This window comes from Bombyx mandarina, chromosome 23 (genome assembly GCF_030267445.1).
Source record: "Bombyx mandarina strain Sakado chromosome 23, ASM3026744v2".
Taxonomy (NCBI): domain Eukaryota; kingdom Metazoa; phylum Arthropoda; class Insecta; order Lepidoptera; family Bombycidae; genus Bombyx; species Bombyx mandarina.
This window is the reverse complement of record NC_143229.1, coordinates 17,272,298-17,294,771: the sequence shown is the minus strand read 5'-3', so window position 1 is coordinate 17,294,771 and position 22,474 is coordinate 17,272,298. Positions and strand designations below refer to the sequence as shown.

At 39.8% G+C, this 22,474-nt stretch overlaps 2 protein-coding genes across 3 annotated transcripts in view; one reads left to right on the top strand and one right to left on the bottom strand.

Annotated features, from left to right (window-relative positions):
- sff (BRSK family serine/threonine-protein kinase sugar-free frosting) overlaps positions 1–11,680 on the bottom strand; it is a 43,583-nt gene extending 31,903 nt beyond the window's left edge. The window contains 6 exon segments of the mRNA XM_089737538.1: positions 1,428–1,578; positions 2,710–2,850; positions 4,148–4,233; positions 4,562–4,656; positions 8,890–9,153; positions 10,947–11,680. Of these exon segments, the coding sequence (XP_089593664.1) occupies positions 1,428–1,578; positions 2,710–2,850; positions 4,148–4,233; positions 4,562–4,656; positions 8,890–8,989 (573 nt within the window). The 5' untranslated portion in view covers positions 8,990–9,153; positions 10,947–11,680.
- On the top strand, positions 442–20,554 carry LOC114244201 (uncharacterized). Of its 2 annotated transcripts, none has more exons than XM_089737540.1 (3): positions 442–630; positions 15,943–16,168; positions 20,415–20,554. In XM_089737540.1, the coding sequence occupies exons 1-3, from the start codon at positions 614–616 to the stop codon at positions 20,505–20,507; spliced, it is 336 nt and encodes a 111-aa protein (XP_089593666.1). In that variant the 5' UTR covers positions 442–613; the 3' UTR covers positions 20,508–20,554. The 2 variants fall into 2 exon arrangements, with proteins under 2 accessions (XP_089593666.1, XP_089593667.1); XM_089737541.1 differs by lacking the exon at positions 442–630 and adding an exon at positions 15,014–15,139.
- Positions 20,555–22,474: the final 1,920 nt, after the last annotated feature.

The window sequence follows — 22,474 nt, the reverse complement described above, 5'->3', positions numbered from 1 at the left end:
TTTAATAAAATTCTTATTTGTTAATACACCTAGTATTTTCGTCATAGACATCATTAAAAGTACTTTTACTGTACTTTTCCGTGATCACGAAACCTGTAAAGTATTCAAAGCGTCAGAAATAATCAAATTAAAATTAAGTTTATAGTGAGATTCAAACATAAAAGTAGCTACAATTATATATAGTGGCAACGTTAATATAAAGACAAGACGACTAGATTGCCCGCCGTTCACAGCGAATCAATTAACCAGTTGAAGGAAGTCTTGATTCAACGAATCAATTTCTTTATTAATTCCATCGGGCAGTTGTGTTTGTGTGACACGAATTTGTTTTGGAAAATTTCATTGGTTGGTTCAAGTGTTTGACGTTAGAGGTTAGAGCTTTACGCGCCAATAGTTTTTTTTTTGAATTCACTTATATTACTATATAGGTCTATGTATTAGGGTGAAGATTTGAATGTCGTTCGGAAATTGCTAATTGTTTGACGGGTCTACTCAGGAGACAGCTTTGGTGAAAAATTGTTGTAGAATCGTGTTATATATTTTGTTATCTCTACGAAATATCAGACAAAAACGCAAAAATCATATTTAAAACGTAGTTTGCGACATACATTTAATGAGCAATTACGAAAGGTGAGAGTTTTCAAGATTATATTATTAATCAATACGGCATTATTTTTTTATGTATTATCTATAAGGAACTGGACATATTGGGGCATGACCTGGGAGGAGATAGAACAGACTGCCCAAGACCGATGCAAATGGAAGGATTTGATACGAGTCCTACACCACAGCAGAGGGCAATAGGAAAGAAAGAAAAGAAGAAGATTTTATATAAAAAGTTTTATAACAAAGTTGATCTTCTATATTTCCTTAGCGCGATTCACGTGAGCCTCTAGTTTATAACCGATCCCTATAATCGGGGCCCGTTTTTCTATGATAATCGCGTATAAAATAGAGCCTCTCGAACCGTGAACTTTGAATTGAAGTTAATAAGTACTGTTACGCCGGTAAGAGTAACACGATCTATCGCCGAATAGTCGAACGAATACCGAAGGACCTAGAAGCATCTAGTACGCGCGAGAAGCACAACGCCATCTATTTACAGATAGCGGAAACTACGACTAGAGATGTATGGAATATTCTCGATAATTCTAGGGATGAGGTATCGGCTATAAAAGCGTTGTAGAGATAGCACGCAATCAGTCATTAATCGGGACTACTCCTGTGACTCGAAGCGAAACAGCGAATGGACGGAACAAGCGAATTGAGAGTTTTAAAGTGTTTGTTGAGTGTTTTAAGGGTGTTTGTGAAGTTTTTAAGTTGTACTCTGGTGAAATTTTATTTATCCCGAACCCTCAGCACGTAACAGTACGAAAACGACTTCGTAATTCGCATGGTGAAATTCTTCACCATGGGTGAGGACTTACCCGTATGACCTCGGGGCAAGCGTAGTGCGGACTCCCGCAAGAAGTTTCTAGCAGCGACCCGGCCGGCTGGAGGGAGGCCATCCCGAAATCTGCAATCTTGATGTTGTTCCGTTCGTCTAGGAGCAAGTTCTCCGGCTTTAAGTCCCTGTGGCTGAAGAGGAAAAAAAAAGTTAATAACCTCTATGCGAAGTCGTCGTGGCCTAACGGATAAGACGTCCGGTGCATTCGTATGTAGCGATGCACCGGTGTTCGAATCCCGCAGGCGGGTACCAATTTTTCTAATGAAATACGTATTTGACAAATGATCAAAATTGATTTCCACGGTAAAGGAATAACACCGTGTAATAAAAATCAAACCCGTAAAATTATAATTTGCGTAATTACTGGTGGTAGGAACTCTTGTGAGTCCGCACGGGTAGGTACCACGGCCCTGCCTATTTCTGCCGTGAAGCAATAATGCGTTTCGGTTTGAAGGGTGGGGCAGTTGTAACTATACGGAGACCTGAGAACTTATATCTCAAAGGTGGTTGGCGCATTTATGTTGTAGATGTCTATGGGCTACAGTAACCACTTAACACCAGGTGGGCTGTGAGCTCGTCCACCCATTTAAGCAATGAAAATATTTAAAAAAAAGAACCCTCATAAATAGATGGCGCTGTTTCTATATATTTGTAGCTCTATCCGATACAAAAACGTTTCGCCTGACGGGCTTTAAGTTTCAGTGGGTGGAAGATATGGGGTGATGCAAAATGCAATTTTCGGCTTTGTATTCGTTTTCCAAAGGTTTTTGTTTGCTTTATTATGAGAAGTTCTTAGAACGGGTTCACTAGGTAGTTCAGAATACGGCTTCATTATTTATAATTGATCACTGTCAGCTACGCCGCTGTCGCTAAAAACTTCCAAAGATCGCTTAAGAATAGAAATTTCAATGCGGCTCGCGAATTTATTTCGAAATTTAATAGGCTACTAACATTTTTTTTATATAGATAATATTATTACAGTAATGATGGTAATGCAGTTCTTATTAACGCAATGGGTAACAGAGATAAACTTAGCACCAATATTGTGCCGTGAAATGATTAAAAGACTAAAGAAAGATAACCGAATAATTTCAAACGATTTAAAGCACTCGCCATATTATATACGATACAGAAGACAGAAGGAACGTCTTATCATCTTAACTAATTTTAAAATTTAAGAACTACTAACGCCATCTCTTATCGTAAAGAGGAATTATTTTTGTTCATTAATTTTTTTTATCGTAAAAACGTCGATTACTCACCAAATCGAGTGACTATGACAGAAATCTAGTGCCGATATAATTTGTCTGAAAAATCTCCGAGCCTCCTTCGGCGTGAGTCGGCCCTTCTTCACTAAGTAGTCGAACAGCTCGCCTCCGCTTACGTGCTCTAAAACTAGATACCTGCGAAGCGAAAAGATCAATCATTCCACTATGTATTCCAAGCGACAGAGTACTATAAATCTCTCTATGGTCGTCGTGGCCTAAAGGATAAGGACGGCCTGTGCGTTCGTATCGAGCGACACAGGTGTGCCGGTGTTCGAATTCCGCAGACAGCTACCGATTTTTTTCTAATGATACGTCCCCTTTCTCATTTTTGCAACTTAACAAGAGAGCTATTTAAAGTTTAAAATTTGGAAACTAATATCTCGTAACAACAAAACATTTTCAGCTAAAACGAATTGTTGATGCTAATACAAAAAAAACTGACTTTTAATTACAAAGATAAATGTTGAGTATTAAGCAAAATTTCGCTTAAACCAAATAACCTTTCACCCCTCGATATTTATTACTTTCCTGCCTTAATCGATTTTAGAGCTTCCACACGCTAGAGAACTAGGCCTTACTTAGAGCACCGCATGGAAAATGCAGACGATTCACCCTCGACAGTAGGATGACATTCCGCCCTCACATCAAGACGGTACGCGACCGTGCCGCCTTCATTCTAGGACGTCTCTACCCGATGATATGTAGGCGAAGTAAAATGTCCCTTAGAAATAAGGTGACACTCTACAAAACTTGCATACGCCCCGTCATGACCTATGCAAGTGTAGTGTATGCGTCATTCCAAATCATTCAATCCCGTTTTTGCAGGATAGCCGTCGGAGCCCCGTGGTTCGTCAGGAACGTCGACCTCCATGACGACCTGGACTTAGAGTCCATCAGTAAGTATCTGCAGTCGGCGTCCATGCGCCACTTCGATAAAGCGGCACGACACGAGAACCCTCTCATCGTGGCCGCCGGTAACTACATTCCCGATCCTGCGGACAGAATGGAAAGCAGTCGACGTCGCCCAAAACACGTCATCTCGGATCCTCCCGATCCACTAACGGTGCTTTTAGGTACTTCAAGCACCGGTCACCGTTCTCGTCGAACCCGCTTGCGACGAAGGGCTCGACGAGTAAATTAACTCTCAGACACAGCCCACTGAGTTTCTCGCCGGATCTTCTCTGTGGGTCGCGTTTCCGATCCGGTGGTAGATTCTGCGAAGCACGGCTCTTGCTAGGGTCCGTGTTAGCAACATCGTCAGGTTGAGCCCCGTGAGCTCACCTACTAAAGTTAGGGTTACGCTGACATAGCCTCTCAAGGCTATCAGCTTAGGTAGGAAAAAAAAAAAAAAAAAATGCAGACGACGCGTTTAAGATTCCGCGCTTAAGCTGTTAATTAATACAGTATATCATCCGATGAAAAAGGTACTTACAAATATTTCTTATTTTCATAAACGTCGGACAGTCCGAGCACGTGGGGATGCTCAATTAATTTCATTATAGCTATTTCCCTTTCGACCTGAAATGTGCAACAAAAGTATGGCATTAATTTCATTAAAAACCAAATTAAGAAAATCAGTGTGATCGGTAATTAGCGACATCTAGTGACGGATAATGTGTAAAAAAATTGAATATGTAACTGTTCACTTAAACATCCAATAGATAGCGATGTATTAATTGAAAGTTTTCCTTCTGATGAGACCGGCGATTTTTATTCGTTGATAATATCAATGGTTGTAATCACGAAGCTGAAAGCTTCATAGGAATTCTTTTGAACTTTTCAGTAACAACTAAGCCGTTATTGGACTTAAATACCTTATTCCTTACCAAATTAATCGAAAACTCACCTTCGTCAACACAGATTCGCTGAGTTTCTCTCTGTTGATAATCTTGATGGCCACTTTCTTTCCCGTCACGCAATGTACCCCGAGCTTGACTAGACCTGGAAGTTAAAATGAATAGCAATGAATAAAAAAAAGGGTGCGTGTACTTATGTATGCGCGTAAGAAGTTTATATTTCTTTTTTTTATTATTTAAATTTTAATCAATTTGAAAAAAAATCGATTAAACAACATCCTCAAACACGCATATTGGACATCCCTTTTCTAGACATCGTATAAATTCGGTAATTCTCGGTACGGTTCGGAAAGTTCACCTACGGCTATATTCAGACTCGTCAAGTTACGTCGGTCGTATTGTAATGAGCGATTTAGTGGGCAACTTCATTCTGTTAATTTTGTGTCACGGTGCGCGCGCAATGTAAAATTTCACTCTCATCAATTTTTCATAACGCGCCCAAAGAAGTATAACTTCAAAAGAACAGATTCTACATTTCAATTGGTACGCATTTTTATTTAAACAGTGAATTTTGCCTTTAAATGGTCTATTTCGTTATCTGACAGTGGCGAATTTGCGTTGTTTAGCGTCGTACATTATTTGACGTCTTTGTCAATTTTCAGTGGGACTTTTTAGCCGGAACGCGAGGAGTGAAGTTTTGGGATTTGTTTTATTTTGTTTATTTAGTGTTTCTTCACATTTAAATGTGTAATAACGGTGGTTTATTGACTGTTTAATATCTGTTAAGTGCACAAATGTGTGAAAATGAAACAAAGCCGCTGAACGTAACTTCTCGGGATCCTCCAAAAAGTCCACTGAAAAAGTCCCAGTAAATGACCCCTATTTTACTGAGATTATATTTCATCCCATATCATCTCATTTTATTTCATTTCATTTCATGCCATGTTTCATATTAATCAACTTCATTTAATTTCATAATATTATTTTTCATATAAAAAAGTTTACATTAAAATTAAAATAAGACTTGACCTAAAGGTCTTAGTTACCAGGTCATAAAATCCCAAAAAAAACTGTTCAGTGGCATTGCCTAATAGCGACTATAGTACACTTAAGTAAGCCCTCAGTAATATTTTGCTATGATAATGAAATTTATTTGTGGGAGGCATCATGTGAGCTCGCATGGGCATTTTGATGGTTTCCGGTTTTGTACTATAAAATTGAGAGTAACACCTCATGTTTCAAGGTGGAACATGGAATTCGCCGGGAATAGCGGCTCTCGTGAGGTCGTTCGCCCGATATGCATTATTAAAGGAACTTTCTTTAACATCGAGTGTATCTGATTCAGACTGCAAGCCGATCTTGAATTCAAAGTGCTCAGTGGGAGTTTTTTTAACTTCTAGCGGCAAACGTAGGGGCGCTGTTCCAATTCCATACAAATTTGAGTTAACTTTTACGCTATCGAGAACGTTAAAAAACTCGGCTTAAGTATGAAAAATTTAGTCGCGTAAAATGTAAGTCGTCACGTTAGGTCAACGTAAAGAAGTCGTCGTGGCATAGAGGATAAGATGTCCGGTGCATTCGTATGTAGCGATGCACTGATGTTCGAATCCCGCAGGCGGGTACCAATTTTTCTAATGAAATACGTACTTAACAAATGTTCACGATTGACTTCCACTGTGAAGAAATAACATCGTGTAATAAAAATCAAACCCGCAAAGTTATCATTTGCGTAATTACTGGTGGTAGGACGTCGTGTGAGTCCGCACGGGTAGATATCACCACCCCACCTATTTTTGCCGTGAAGCAGTAATGCGTTTCGGGTTGAAGGGCGGGGCAGCCGTTGTAACTATACTGAGACCTTAGAATTCATGGCTCAAGGCGGATGGCGCATTTACGCTGTAGATGTCTATGGGCTCCAGTAACCACTTAACACCAGGTGGGCTGTGAGCTCGCCCAACCATCTAAGCAATAAAAAAAATACACGTAAATTAGTTATAGATAAGCAACTCAAGCACTCAACAAAAATGTTTACGGGCGTCGGTCACTAGATGGCTTCGCTTCGATTAGTTTCTCATTGCTCCTGTAGATGGCAGTAACATATTATAACCTATCCTATATTTTATTTTTAATGAAGGACTTTGTAAATTTTCAGAAACCACTAACTGATAAAATTTAATCAATTTGTCTATAACAAATAAATTCTTGTAAGATTTATTAACTTTTTATTTTCTGCGTTTAGTTATACAATAATTAAATGCCTTAACTTTAACAACATATAAGTTTAGGGGGATCCGCTACAAGATGTCGATAGTTTCCATACAATTTTTTTTATCGCAAAGTAGTCTTAAAGTATCGCGGCTTCAGGGCCCTGGGTCCGAATGTTATTGTTCGGATCATGTTTAAATTATGGAGGGTAGAAGTAAGCACTATCTTGTATTGGGAACAAGATGAAAAAGTCTCCACCGGTAAACAGCAAGATGTTGTTCGAAGACTCACCGAAATAGCGCTAGTGTAGGAAGTGGAAATGATATGAATATAGCTGTTTTAAGCAGAGTGAAGTTCAACAGGTTTGAGCCCCGTGAGCTCACCTTCTAGTTAAGGCGACGCTGATATAGCCTCTCAAAGCTATCAGCTTAGGTAGAGAAAATAATAATCGGATAAAGTTAAAAATATATAGAAACAGCGCCGTCTATTTTTGAGGGATATTTTTATTGCTTAGATGGATGGACGAGCTCACAGACCACCTGGTGTTAAGTGGTTACTGGAGCCCATAGACATCTACAACGTAAATGCGCCACCCATCTTGAGATATAAGTTCTAAGGTCTCAAGTACAGTTACAACAGCTGGCCCACCCTTCCAACCGAAATGCGTTACTGCTTCACGGCAGAAATAGGCAGGGTGGTGGTACCTACCCGTGCGGACTCACAAGAGGTCCTACCACCAGTGAAAGGTGGTAGTTTATGCCCCTGTTTTTTAAATCTTTCCACGTACTATTTTACCACGTACCATCCGGCTATGGAATGAGCTCTCCTCCACGGTGTTTCCCGAGCGCTATGACATGCCCTTTTTCAAACGAGGCTTGTGGAGAGTATTAAGCGGTAGGCAGCGGCTTGGCTCTGCCCCTGGCATTGCTGAAGTCCATGGGCGACGGTAACCACTCACCATCAGGTGGGCCATATGCTCGTCTGCCAACAAGGACAATAAAAAAAAAAAACTTGCTACTGTGGCGCCGCCTTAGTTAGCTTCGTTTCAGTGAACACTTTTTAATACATTGAGATGATGCCCCTTACTACTACCCTCCGCAGTTGGGTGATACGCTGTTGTTTTTTTTTAAATTTTCCTTTGCTGTACATGTGCAAGTGAATTCACGACTGAAATACTAAGTTAATAGAATCCGCACTCAAAATTTAAATGCCATGCGCTTTGCGACACGAAATCAAATTCACAATTTTTTTACAGCTACCTCATCCTTCGGACCTGAATGCGTTACTATTTTCCGTCACTAATAGGCCGAATTCTGGTAACCATACAACTCACATGACGTTAGTACTAGTAAATTTATTGAGGATTCTCTTGCTTATAGTCAGGTCTACGGGCACTTGTTTGCCGACGCTAATGAGACGGAGGGTCAATTTTGCAGTCACACACTATATTGATAAGCTTATCTTCATGTAATTCAGCACAAGATCACGCAAGTGACTAATACGGATTTGCGTTTTAATGATACTTAAGCTAACTTCGCGGAAGAGATGAAAAAAGTTTGCCGGTAATGTTAATGCTAATTTTATTCATTGGAACACGTGCAAAGACGGGATCGAGGCTAGCACGGGGCTTTGCGCTTTTTGCAGCCAATGTACTCGTTTGAATTATGATATTAGGTGTCTTTTTATTTCGATATAAAAAATATCAAGTGTGTTTATTATCTATTGAAAAGCGTCACATAATTTACGCGCGTAATTCTTGATTTGGCACTGTCATCGTTTTCAGATGTCATGTTGTTCTTTTTTTTCTTTATTGGTTCTGTGGATTAGATTACGGAGGGTAGAAGTAAGGCATCATCTCATATAGGGGACAAGTTGTAAAGGATCCACCTGTAAACAGCAAGTTTTTGTTGGAAGACTATTTATTTTTATTACTATATAGGTACGTAGGGAGTGTTTTGTCCTTCTTTTAATTTAGTATCCTACTCTAATAGCTTATGCCACTGTTTTTTGTAAGCATTCAACTTGTTACTACGGCGCCACCTTAATTGACTCCCTTTCAGCCGACCCGTTTTAACACACTGAGATGGTGATCCTTACTTTTACCCTTCATAGTGAAAATGGCTTATCATAAAATTTGCAGTGATAAGAAGTTAAGGATATAATATATATTTACCTGTTTGCCCCTTTCCTAAGGTTTTCTCCAGCCGGAAGGGCCCTACGTATTGGTAGGCCTCAGTCGTTGTCGCCGACCCACTATCCATTTTGGAAGCCATCCGTGGGTCACATAACAAAAAACGTATAAAATTTCATAGTCTTAGAACAGCACCATCTATCGGCGCTCATTTGGAACTAGTTTTCAACTGGACGGTCATGGTTTGGTTCATTTTTTTTTTATTTGTGCCTCAATTTAATTTAACTTTTGTAAAATTGCGTATATCTATTAATTAATAGAATTTAATGATGATTTTCTGTTTTTTTCTAGCGACAGCGACGAGTGATAAACTTAAATAATAATTAACAGTCCGTAGTGAGAGTAGAAATTCAGTGTGTTTATGAAACGCGCGGTATCTCTGGTCTCTATTAATTTTGAGGTTAAGCTACGAAATTGTGAACTACGTCCAAATTATTGATGGTTTTTCTCCTACCTAAGCTTATGACTTTGAGGGGCCATTTCAGCGTAACCCTAACAGTAGGTGAGCTCACGGGGCTCAAACCTGACGACGTTGCTAACACTAACTCTAGCAAGAGCCATGCTTTGCAGAATCTAGTGCCAGATCGGAATTGCGATCCACTGAGAAGATCCAGCGAGAAATTCAGTGGGCTGTGTCTATGGGTTAATTTACTCGCCGAGCCTTTCGTCGCAAGCGACGGGTACGACGAGCACGGTTACCGGTGCTTGAGGTATCTAAAAGCACCGTTAGTGGATCGGGAGGATCCGAAATGACGTGTTTTGGGTGACGTCGACTGTTTACCATTCGGTCCGCAGTTGGAACTTTTCGCTGGTTTTTGGGGCGCTGTTCCACTGCAAACAAATTTGAGTTAGCTTTTACGCTATCGAGAACGTTAAAAAACTCGCAATAAGCACACAGTGGTCTGCAAGCAGCGGCTTTTGGACTCCTCGGCTTCGGCTCTTCCGCGAAATGTTTAGTTCGGGCGCGGAATATTACTTATCATTTTTTTTTTTCATCGCCTATTCTAGTAGCCTGGAGGGGTTATTCTAAATTCACCGAACTAGTAGGTGAGCTCACGGGTCTCAATCCTGACGTTGCTGCTAACACGAACCCTAGCAAGAGCTACTTATCATCTTGCCTTGTAAGAGACTTTTAAACATTTATTGAAACACAAGACTATAAAAATATCGATTAAAAAAAATTGCTCTTTGAATAAATTTCAATTGTGTGTTGATCTATATTTGGCTGTGTTGTTTGACAAGGTCACCGACCGCTGCGTTAGCGGAATGGTTCTCTGCGACCAATTTTACTTAATTCTATTGAATTTTTTTCGGACAGCTTATGATGTTTGAGCTAGGCGTTTTCGCCTTTGCCTACTCAGCCGCCTCCATTAGAATTTCGGGGAACGAAAACGAATAACATTTAAAAAAAAAATTAAAAAAACGCCCACAGATAACTAATAACTATTGCCAATAACGGGAATGTTTCAAAATGAGTTTTTATTTCTTCTTTTTTTTAATTATAAATAGGCAGAGCACCAAAAGCGCGCATAAATAGGCAGGCGTGGGCTTACAAAACGCTCTACTAACCGTAGGATCGTTTTTTTGGGTTAAGTATGTGCTTCATTTTACAATATCTTTCGACTGCTGTTGTCAATTTTCATCCTACTGCCTAACCCTATCACTGTAATATGGCTAGTCCGATTTCTTAGAAAATCTAATTGCGTATCAGACAGTAATTTTTACGTAAATGACAAATCATTACCATCAGAGCGATCTGTAATCTTTCATATAATTTAACGTTCAAAACATGCCATATCACTAATAGATATTTGTAAGATTATCTAAATCACTAATTTATACGTGGGGCCTTCGTCTGTATTGTATGAATTAAAAAAATTATTATATGCGACTTCGGTAAAATTGACATAAGTAAAAAATAATGGATGGTTTTTTTTTGGATCGTTCAAGAAATGAGTATTAAATTTCTAGTAGGAGCAACAATTGGAAATTTCAGATCGATAATTTATTTTTGCACCAAAAAAAAAAACACAACAAACCGCACTGTTTTATAATAATCGATGGTGTATTTTTTCTAAGGTTTTTTTTTACTAAACAGAGGCACACGTCGCGACACTATCACTGGACACAATTTAAAAAAAAACACACATTTATTGAATCAGGTACATTAATAATAACAACGCTTCTCTGTACGTCACTAAAAAAATCAATAGCTTAACATCACGCGTCCCTTGCACAGCACTCGCGTATTTATTTTTTTATTTATTTCAAGCACAGACCTCCTTTTCTCGTTCGACATTTTGATTTTCGTTAATTCGTATGAATATTAGAAAAAAAAAACTAAACGCGTTAAATGTTACATAATAGGTATTTGCGAAATTGGAAATGTTTTACGTTCGGGCTTCCCGTGCAATATGCGTTCGGGTAAGTTCGGGGATGATCGGCTGTTTTCGGGGGGTGTATGAGTCATTAGCCTTGTAGAGGGTGAGAATACGTTTCGTTTTACGTTAAACAATATGTTCCTTTTCGAGATTCGTTTTTTTATTTACTTAACCAGTAAACAAAATAATATTAAAATACATTGTAAATATAAATTGTAAGTAATACGTTAACCACGTGGGTGATTCTACAGGAAACGTGATGTGTGTACTCATATCGCTTTACCAAATCTTCTAGTCAATTTTACATATCGATGCGATGGGTGAAAGGCTATTAAAATTTGGCTTAGGCGACATTTTTGAAACTTTACAGGAGAGCCATTTAAAGTTTAAAATTTGGAAAAAATATCATTACAAAAAACTTCTTCAGCTATTTGAATGGAGTAAACATATTTTTTTATTGCTTATTTGTGTGGTCGAGTTCACAGCCCACCTGATGTTAAGTGGTCACCGGAGCCCATAGACATCTACATCGTAAATGCCGCCACCCACCTTAAGATATGAGCTCTAAGCTCCCAGTATAGTTACAACGGCTGCCCCACCCTTCAAACCGAAGCGCATTACTGCTTCACGGCAGAAATAGGCGGGGTGTTGGTACCTACCCGTGCGGACAAGCGTCTTACCAGTAGTAAAATACATACATACAATACATTCACATTTGTATAGACTGCTTCTCTAACACAAATCGAACGAATAAAATAAATACTCTTTGTTGAAAAATAACCTAACAATACGTTGGCATAAATTAACACGAAAGGTTAATTATGCGATTTTTGATTGTTCGATCGAATCGATATAGAATGAGATGGGTTCGAAAACATTTTTACGATTATATATTTTTTTTTGAGGTTATAAATGTGTTTTTTGAAGTTATACTTCTTTAGGCGCGTTATGAAAAATTGATGAGAGTGAAATTTTACGATGCGCGCACCGTGACACAAAATTAACAGAAATGAAGTTGCCCACTAAATCGCTCATTACAATACGACCGACGTAACTTGGCGTGTCTGAATATAGCCGCAGGTGAACTTTCGCGCATGTACACTCGTAAAAAAAGTTTTATTAGCATTCATATTTTAAATTATTAACGTTAAATATTTATTATTAATTATTTGATATTAAAAAAAAAAATTAAAAAATAAAGTATAACTTTTTACGCGCGTAAATAAGTACACGCACCCTTTTTTATTTTTTTATGTACACACTTCATGGATTTACTAGCGAACCGTACACTTCTTTTCTTCACTTCACTGGTTGTCAGATGTCTGGTGGTCAGATGGTTACTAAACGGGTACACACGCTGGGTGAGTCTGAAGATATCCTGAAAATCATCGTAATCGATTTGATTTAGAAGTCGTCGTGGCCTAAGGGATAAGACGTCCGGTGCATTCGTATGTAGCGATCGTTGATCGAGATGCACCGGTGGTCGAATCCCGCAGGCGGGTACCAATTTTTCTAATGTAATACGTACTCAACAAATGTTTTGACTTCCACGGTGAAGGAATAACATCGTGTAATAAAAATCAAACTCGCATAATTATAATTTGCGTAATTACTGGTGGTAGGACCTCTTGTGAGTCTGCACGGGTAGGTACCACCACTCTGCCTATTTCTGCCGTGAAGCAGTAATGCGTTTCGGTTTTAAGGGTGGGGCAGCCGTTGTAACTATACTTGAGACCTCAGAACTTATATCTCAAGGTGGGTGACGGCATTACGTTGTAAGTAGATCAGATGTCTATGGGCTTCACTAACCACTTAACACCAGGTGGGCTGTGAGCTCGTCCATCAAAGGAATAAAAAAAAAGCTGTTTTGAAGAGTATATAGGGAACGTATACACATCGACTGTTGTTATATACAGGTTGACTGGTTGAACATTTTACATACTCAAAGACATATATATGAGACATAATTATAATTCATGGTGAAATGAAACGTATAAAAATATTAAATTATTAAAACCATTAATTAAATTAATTTGCTAAAACTCGAAATTTGTGGACACCGCAGTTCTGAGGCGCCACCCGGCGGAGGAGGGCAGGGTTGTATCCAATCAGTACATCAATGTGTGTAAAGTGTTCAACCAGTCAGCCTGTGTGTCGCATAATGTGCTGATAGCTTCATTATTTCTTGACACAGTGGGTGTACGGTTGGTAATCGTGCAAAGAGATTGCGCAGCACCATTCCCGATCCTGCGGACCGAATGGAAAGCAGTCCACGTCGCCCAAAACACGTCATTTCGGATCCTCCCGATCCATTAACTGTGCTTTTAGGTACCTCAAGCACCGGTCATCGTCCTCGTCGAACCCGTCGTTTGCGACGAACGGCTCGACGAGTAAATTAACCGTCAGTTTCTCGCCGGATCTTCTCAGTGGGTCGCGTTTCCGATCCGGTGGTAGATTCTGCGAAGTACTGCTCTTGCTAGGGCTAGTGTTAGCAGCACTCCCGGTTTGAGCCCCGTGAGCTCACCTACACGTTAGGGTGAAGCTGAAATAGCCTCTCAAGGCTATCAGATAGGTCAGGAAAAAATTTACTATCTCTAAATTAGCTGGAGTCATGGTCCAGACGGCTGGCCGATCCTTCGGCTGGTCGTAGGACCGTCGAGGCGATTCGCCCGGTTCTTGTGAATTGGGTGAATCGTGACAGAGGACGCCTCACTTTCCGGCTCACGCAGGTACTCACTGGACATGGTTGCTTCGGTGAGTTCCTGCACCGGATCGGAGTCGAGCCGACGGCAGAGTGCCACCATTGTGGTTGCGACTTGGACACGGCGGAGCACACGCTCGTCGCCTGCCCCGCATGGGAGGGGTGGCGCCGTGTCCTCGTCGCAAAAGTAGGAAACGACTTGTCGTTGCCGAGTGTTGTGGCATCGATGCTCGGCGACGACGAGTCGTGGAAGGCGATGCTCGACTTCTGCGAGTGCACCATCTCGCAGAAGGAGGCGGCGGGGCGCGTGAGAGACGCGCAAGCCCGCCGCCGTCGAGCGGGGGCCAGGGAGGCGGATCTCGCCCAAGCCCTGGCACTCTAAGTGTTTCGGGTCCCCTTCATATGTCGGTCTGGGGACCGGCGAAGGGGGCCTAAGAAGACGACGTGCAAGCTGCTCTGCACGCGTTTTACGCAAGAGCATCCGGGTGATGGAAGGCCGGCTATCCTCGACCCATGCTGGTTCTGACCCAGCGGGGTATTCCGTAGGATAACCCATTCTAACCGGCGCCATCTAATCGGGCTCCGGATAGCCTGCCGACCGAGAGAGCTGGTGGTCGTGGCGCCGACGACCGCTGGTCCGGCGTCCCGAGGGGGAGGGTGATGGGAGAGATGTGCTCCGCACTAAACGCTTGCTTCACTTTCCCCCCTTTGCCTTTTCATGGGTTCTGTCTCATGCGAGGTTCGGACGCGGGTTGTTGAGCGACAGGAGGTTTTAGTCAGTTCGACTCCGACATGCCCCGCCTTCCATCCCCAGGGGAGGACGGAAGTCCGGCGATTTCCTGCTGACAAAAAAAAAAAAACTAAATTAAATACTTTTTACGTTGTTACGGATCACGTTACAGAATCACGTTACGTTACGTTACATTACGTTAAATCTCAAGTTATTTGTAATACTAACACACTATGAGACTATGATGTTGCGATAAAACATTTAAAAAATATTTATATTTTATTAAAACTCAGATGATATAAAAACGAAATGTTCGTAACAACGTTTCGCATAGTTAATTAGTTCGAATACATTACAAAACAGCTACTTATTAATTTATACATTACCGGCTGTTTGTTCGTAAGGGAAGCACGTATCAATGTAAGTAGATAGATATATTATTTGACAATAATGAAGCTACTAATCAGAATCGCTTCAGTGGTTCGAACGTGAAAACGTAAAAGATTTAATTTAATGATGGTAGAACGTCTTGTGAGTCCGCGCGGGTAGGTACCACCGCCCTGTATATTTCTGCCGTGAAGCAGTAATGCGTTTCGGCTTGAAGGGTGGGGCAGCCGTTGTAACTATATTTGAGACCTTAGAACTTATATCTCAAGGTGGGTGGCGCATTTACGTTGTGGATGTCTATGGGCTCCAGTAACCATTTAACACCAGGTGGGCTGTGAGCTCGTCCACCCATCTAAGTAATAAAAAAAAACTTTATTGACATGCATTTCGTTTGATCGCTTTTTAAGCTATTGCATATCTTTTATTGCGGGCTTTGAGCGCAGTGACCGAATCAAGAAATTTCGTAACAAAAATAAAACCTGACACCCCCACTCCGCCTACGTGTAATTCGCGTCCAACGCATTCACACGTTGCGCTTGTGTAGTGTTTGTGAATAACCGCACGGCGTGACGTCCCACTGCATGCGCTCATGAAAAGTCTGCCCATCTCTCTCTCGCGCGGTCTAGCTTATGAGTGTGAAGGGGACAGTTAGTGTTTTGCTTTTGTTAATGTTTATAAATATAGGTGGCATGGTCTTATTTTATTATTCTTTTAATATTAAATTATTATTGTCTAATTATAATTGCTTATGTTGATAAAAAATGCTATACAATAGCTTTACCGCGGCAGTCCCCGAGTGTCACACGTGTTTTTTTTAGCTTTTTTTTTATACACAGAGCAATAAGAATGTCAAAGGTAAAAAAATACGTGCCGTCAACACCTGAATTCGAAAAGACCATTGGAAGATACAAAGAGTTCGTTGCCAACCTGGACAATCCTGATTCGGAGCCCATACGTGTTTTCAATCCTCTGTCGCAGAGTATGCTGGAAGAGCTCGCCCTCATCAGAGATGTCAGCAAATACTTGCAGAAGAAGAAGATTGAAGACGTGAATAAAGCTGCCGTGAGTTTTAAATGCAACGTAAAAACCTCACTCGTATGACTATCTCGATTATAAAATCTCCCGCTTAAGGCATTATCCGTATTTACCCTTAGTCGAGTTGAGGAAATGACAAACATACACCGGTATCTTTAGTCGTTTACACGAGCTTAACTCGACTCGACTCAACCTCCAACGCGCGTTTTGGTATGATTAGTCGTAAAAATAAACTCCACTCAAACGTCCTTGGAAAATTTTCCTAACCGGAGTGAAGTAAGCGACTGTCAAGTCAAGGTACGTCGCGACGTACCTTGAACGTTCCTCAAGGCTGGTTTTCTATCAATATCCAAATAGTATGTGGACCGCAAATGGAAATATATGATATTATTGTGCAATGGCCTGGATCTGTGCATGATTCCCGCATATTTTGATAATTTAATTTTGATAATATTTATTAATAAAGTAAATAGTTTGAGGTTAGACATTTGAAACTCTTTATTTTATTTACCTACATAAGAGACATATTTTGCTTACTACCTGATAAATAAAGTCAATGCGATTATAAGTTTTATTTATATAATAATAGACTGGTGGTTGTGGAAAAGCACTTCAACAACACGATGCAACCAAAATCACACAAAAGCGGCGAATAAAAATACAAAGCCGGATCCGAAATCTAAAATAATAATAGGTTAGAAAATAAATAATACACTTTCAGGTTTACCGCACGCACACATAATTACGAATAACTCAGCAACCAAAACATCAAACAAGTTCATCTAGTGTCAAACAGACAGCGGCAGCTTGACTTTGACATTAAACAATGACCATAGACTACAGAACTCTATGGGTTTGATGCTAGCTTGATCAAATTTTCATCATTATTACCTCACTCGAGGACAGTTGAGGAATATTGTAATGGTCGACTAATGCCCGTATCTTTAGACGTTTCGTAAAATAGTCCTCCACTCTTAACTCATCCGATGATGCTCGAGAATTCCCTCCAAACTTACTCGAGTTTGGTATTTTTAGTCGACCATTACAATATTGCTCAACTGTCCTCGAGTGAGGTAATAATGATGAAAATTTGATCAAGCTAGCATCAAACCCATAGAGTTCTGTAGTCTATGGTCATTGCTTAATGTCAAAGTCAAGCTGCCGCTGTCTGTTTGACACTAGATGAACTTGTTTGATGTTTTTGTTGCTGAGTTATTCGTAAATATGTGTGTGCGGTAAATCTGAAAGTGTATTATTTATTTTCTAACCTATTATTATTTTAGATTTCGGATCCGGCTTTCTATTTTTATTCGCCGCTTTTGTGTGATTTACACCCGTATCTTTAGTCGTTCACACGAGCGTAACTCGACTCGACTCAACCTCCAACGCGCGTTTTGGTATGATTAGTCGTAAAAATAAACTCCACTCAAACGTCCTTGGAAAAATTTCCTAACCGGAGTGAAGTGACCGAACTGTCAAGTTAAGGTACGTCGCGACGTACCTTGAACGTTCCTCAAGGCTGGTTTTCTATCAATGTCCAAATAGTATGTGGACCGCAAATGGAAGTATATGATATTGTTGTGCAATGGCCTGGATCTGTGCATGATTCGCGCATATTTTGATAATTTAAGTTTGATAATATTTATTAATAAAGTAAATAGTTCGAGGTTAGACATTTGAAACTCTTTATTTTATTTACCTACATAAGAGTCATATTTTGCTTACTACCTGATAAATAAAGTCAATGCGATTATAAGTTTTATTTATATAATAATAAACTGGTGGTTGTGGAAAAGCACTTCAACAACAGGATGCAACCAAAATCACATAAAAGCGGCGAATAAAAATACAAAGCCGGATCCGAAATCTAAAATAATGATAGGTTAGAAAATAAATAATACACTTTCAGATTTACCGCACGCACACATATTTACGAATAACTCAGCAACCAAAACATCAAACAAGTTCATCTAGTGTCAAACAGACAGCGGCAGCTTGACTTTGACATTAAACAATGACCATAGACTACAGAACTCTATGGGTTTGATGCTAGCTTGATCAAATTTTCATCATTATTACCTCACTCGAGGACAGTTGAGGAATATTGTAATGGTCGACTAAAAATACCAAATTCGAGTAAGTTTGGAGGGAATTCTCGAGCATCATCGGATGAGTTAAGAGTGGAGGACTATTTTACGAAACGTCTAAAGATACGGGCATTTGGTTGCATTGTGTTGTTGAAGTGCTTTTCCACAACCACCAGTTTATTATTATATAAAAAAAACTTATAATCGCATTGACTTTATTTATCAGGTAGTAAGCAAAATATGTCTCTTATGTAGGTAAATAAAATAAAGAGTTTCAAATGTCTAACCTCGAACTATTTACTTTATTAATAAATATTATCAAACTTAAATTATCAAAGTATGCGGGAATCATGCACAGATCCAGGCCATTGCACAACAATATCATATAATTCCATTTGCGGTCCACATACTATTTGGACATTGATAGAAAACCAGCCTTGAGGAACGTTCAAGGTACGTCGCGACGTACCTTGACTTGACAGTTCGCTTACTTCACTCCGGTTAGGAAACATTTCCAAGGACGTTTGAGTGGAGTTTATTTTTACGACTAATCATACCAAAACGCGCGTTGGAGGTTGAGTCGAGTCGAGTTAATCGTGTAAACGACTAAAGATACGGGTGTAAAAATACCAAACTCGAGTAAGTTTGGAGGGAATTCTCGAGCATCATCGGATGAGTTAAGAGTGGAGGACTATTTTACGAAACGTCTAAAGATACGGGCATAGCACCGGTATCTTTAGTCGTTTACACGAGCTTAACTCGACTCGACTCAACCTCCAACGCGCGTTTTGGTATGATTAGTCGTAAAAATAAACTCCACTCAAACGTCCTTGGAAAATTTTCCTAACCGGAGTGAAGTAAGCGAACTGTCAAGTCAAGGTACGTCGCGACGTACCTTGAACGTTCCTCAAGGCTGGTTTTCTATCAATATCCAAATAGTATGTGGACCGCAAATGGAAATATATGATATTATTGTGCAATGGCCTGGATCTGTGCATGATTCCCGCATATTTTGATAATTTAATTTTGATAATATTTATTAATAAAGTAAATAGTTTGAGGTTAGACATTTGAAACTCTTTATTTTATTTACCTACATAAGAGACATATTTTGCTTACTACCTGATAAATAAAGTCAATGCGATTATAAGTTTTATTTATATAATAATAGACTGGTGGTTGTGGAAAAGCACTTCAACAACACGATGCAACCAAAATCACACAAAAGCGGCGAATAAAAATACAAAGCCGGATCCGAAATCTAAAATAATAATAGGTTAGAAAATAAATAATACACTTTCAGGTTTACCGCACGCACACATATTTACGAATAACTCAGCAACCAAAACATCAAACAAGTTCATCTAGTGTCAAACAGACAGCGGCAGCTTGACTTTGACATTAAACAATGACCATAGACTACAGAACTCTATGGGTTTGATGCTAGCTTGATCAAATTTTCATCATTATTACCTCACTCGAGGACAGTTGAGGAATATTGTAATGGTCGACTAAAAATACCAAACTCGAGTAAGTTTGGAGGGAATTCTCGAGCATCATCGGATGAGTTAAGAGTGGAGGACTATTTTACGAAACGTCTAAAGATACGGGCATAAGTCTCTGTTGAGTCGAGGTCGCGGAAGTTTTAGAGGTGAAGCCTTAGAAGATGTCAAGGTCGAATTGGTGCCATTGCCTATTTTATAAAAAAATCTTCAATTTTTACTAAATTCTTAAGTAGATAATATATTATATGGAATGAGATGGAGTTCATTTATATGAAATGGTTATTCGTTAGGATGAAATTCAATGAAATGCTTAGGTATTGAAATGATACCTTAATAAAATGGTGGGAATTTACTGAGTCATTAAAGGGCTTTTTAGGGCAGTGGGCAGTTACTTTGTTTCATTTTCCTACACCTGTACACTTTCACAGGTTCTAAACGCGTAATAAGCCACTATTATAACAAGTTTAACCTGAATTATTAAAATAAGAAAATAAAACAATATAACCAACTCGTTTCGCGCGTTCCCGCCAAAAAGCCTTCACATGCTTGTCGTTATGCTGTATGTGATACAGATAACGTAAAAATAATGTTTAAATTTAAAAGAAAAGTTCATATGTCAATGTCGGAACCGAAATTGGCCTATTGTTTTTTTTTTATAAAAAATATTTTTTGTTTTACCAGCAAGCTGCTCAGCTAGAAGCAGAGGGAGCGAAGAAGAACGAAGAAGAAGCAGTGGAGCCCTCTGAAAAAAATGAAGATAAGAAAGACGAATAGTTTTTTTTTGTTATAGACCTAATTAAATAAAAAATATTTGCTTTCGTTTCGTTTATTTACAATTATCTAAATTATCATCGTATTGGTTGTAAATAATTATTTCGATCCAGATAATTAATTGTAATTACGTTACATGAATACGCGTAATTTTACAAAACTCAAAAATTAATGTAACTTAAAACTGAAATATAGAAAGCGCTTTAATTAACCTTAGTTCGATTTAGGAACTGGCCTACATCACTCAGCCGCAAAGCTGTAAACCACTACCCCACCGAGAGATAAATACGGTAAGCCAAAGAAAACTAGAATAGTCAGCTGTCGTGTAGGCAACGACCTTGTGTACTGGACCGCTACCCACCTTCGCTTTAGATTAGAGCTTCTAGAAACTGATTATTTACTTAGAAGTTACATGCCTTTGCTTAGTTATAATAATAAGCCAATAGAGTTATAATCGTGTTGCGAAGCTTACTGATTGAATATACATATTTCTGGTGGTAGTGTCTTGACGATTCCACTGGCGTCCATGGTGTGAACTGCAAGTTTGCTTGTAGTGTCGACCGTGGTAACTCCCCTACCTCTCCCGGATTCTGTCTCGGGTGAAAATTGGGCTAGAGTGCAGGGGAGTCGTTTGGTGGTTGAGCTTCAAGCACCTTCGGCAAATTGTCTCACATATCCCATGATTAAGAACGTATGAGTACCACCATGCGGCCTATTTGTGCGCGCGAAGCATTCATGCGTTATTACAGTGTTATTGAGACTTCTAACCCATAGACACAGCCCACTGAGTTTCTCACCGGATCTTCTCAGTGGGTCGCGTTTCCGATCCGGTGGTAGATTCTACGAAGCACTGCTCTTGCTAGGGCCAGTGTTAGCAACACTCCAGTTTGAACCCCGTGAGCTCACCTACATGTTAGGGCGAAGCTGAAATAGCCTATCAAGGCTATCAGCGTAGAAAAAAAAGACTTATGTTAAGTCTTCGGTAAACAAACGGAAGAGTCCGAGGCAGCCTTTAGACTTTGACCATATCTTTGGTGTGTTAGAGGCGACTCAGGCCACCTAATGTTTGTATTGCTCTGCTGGGTCGACGAGCTCATTTCCCACCTGGTGTTAAGTGGTTACCGGAGCCCATAGACATCTACAACGTAAATGACGCCACCCACCTTGAGACATGAGTTGTAAGTTCTCAGTTTTAACAGTACAACGGCTGCCCCGCCCTTCAAATAGAAACGCATTACTACTTCACGGTAGAAATAGGCAGGATGGTGGTAGCTACCTGTGCGGACTCACAAGATGTTCTACCACCAGTAATTACGCAAACTATAATTTTGCGGGTTTCATTTTTATTACACGATGTTAGTCCTTCGCCGCGGAAGTCAAAGGTGAACATTTGTTAAGTACGTATTTCATTGGAAAAATTGGTTCTCGCCGGCGGGATTCGACCACAGGTGCATCGTTACATACGAATGCACCGGACGTCTTATCCTTTAGGCCACGACGACCTCAAAATTGATGACATGTGGATGGGTTGCGACATTCACGTTATTTCTATGGGGCAATCAATTTAGGAAGCTGAATCTGCGGTGGTTATATTTCCACTGATTTGTTTAGTGATTTACTACTTGACCCAAGGCAGGTGTTCGCAATAAGTGAAATCTATAAATATAAAAATGAATTGCTGTTCGTTAGTCTCACTAAAAATCGAGAACGGCTGGACCGATTTGGCTAATTTTGATCTAGAATTATTTGTGGAAGTCCAGAGAAGGTTTAAAAGGTAGATAAATATGAAAATGCTCGGACTTAAATAAAAGTAACAATTTTGTTTTTCCTTTGATGTGTCCCCCGTCGGACGGATTCCTTTTGTTTGTTTTAAGTTTATTTTATACAAAAGCTTAGGTCTTTTATTTATCGATTGAAGCACTACGAAGTCTGCCGGGTCAGCTAGCCAAAAATAAAATTAGGACATTGTT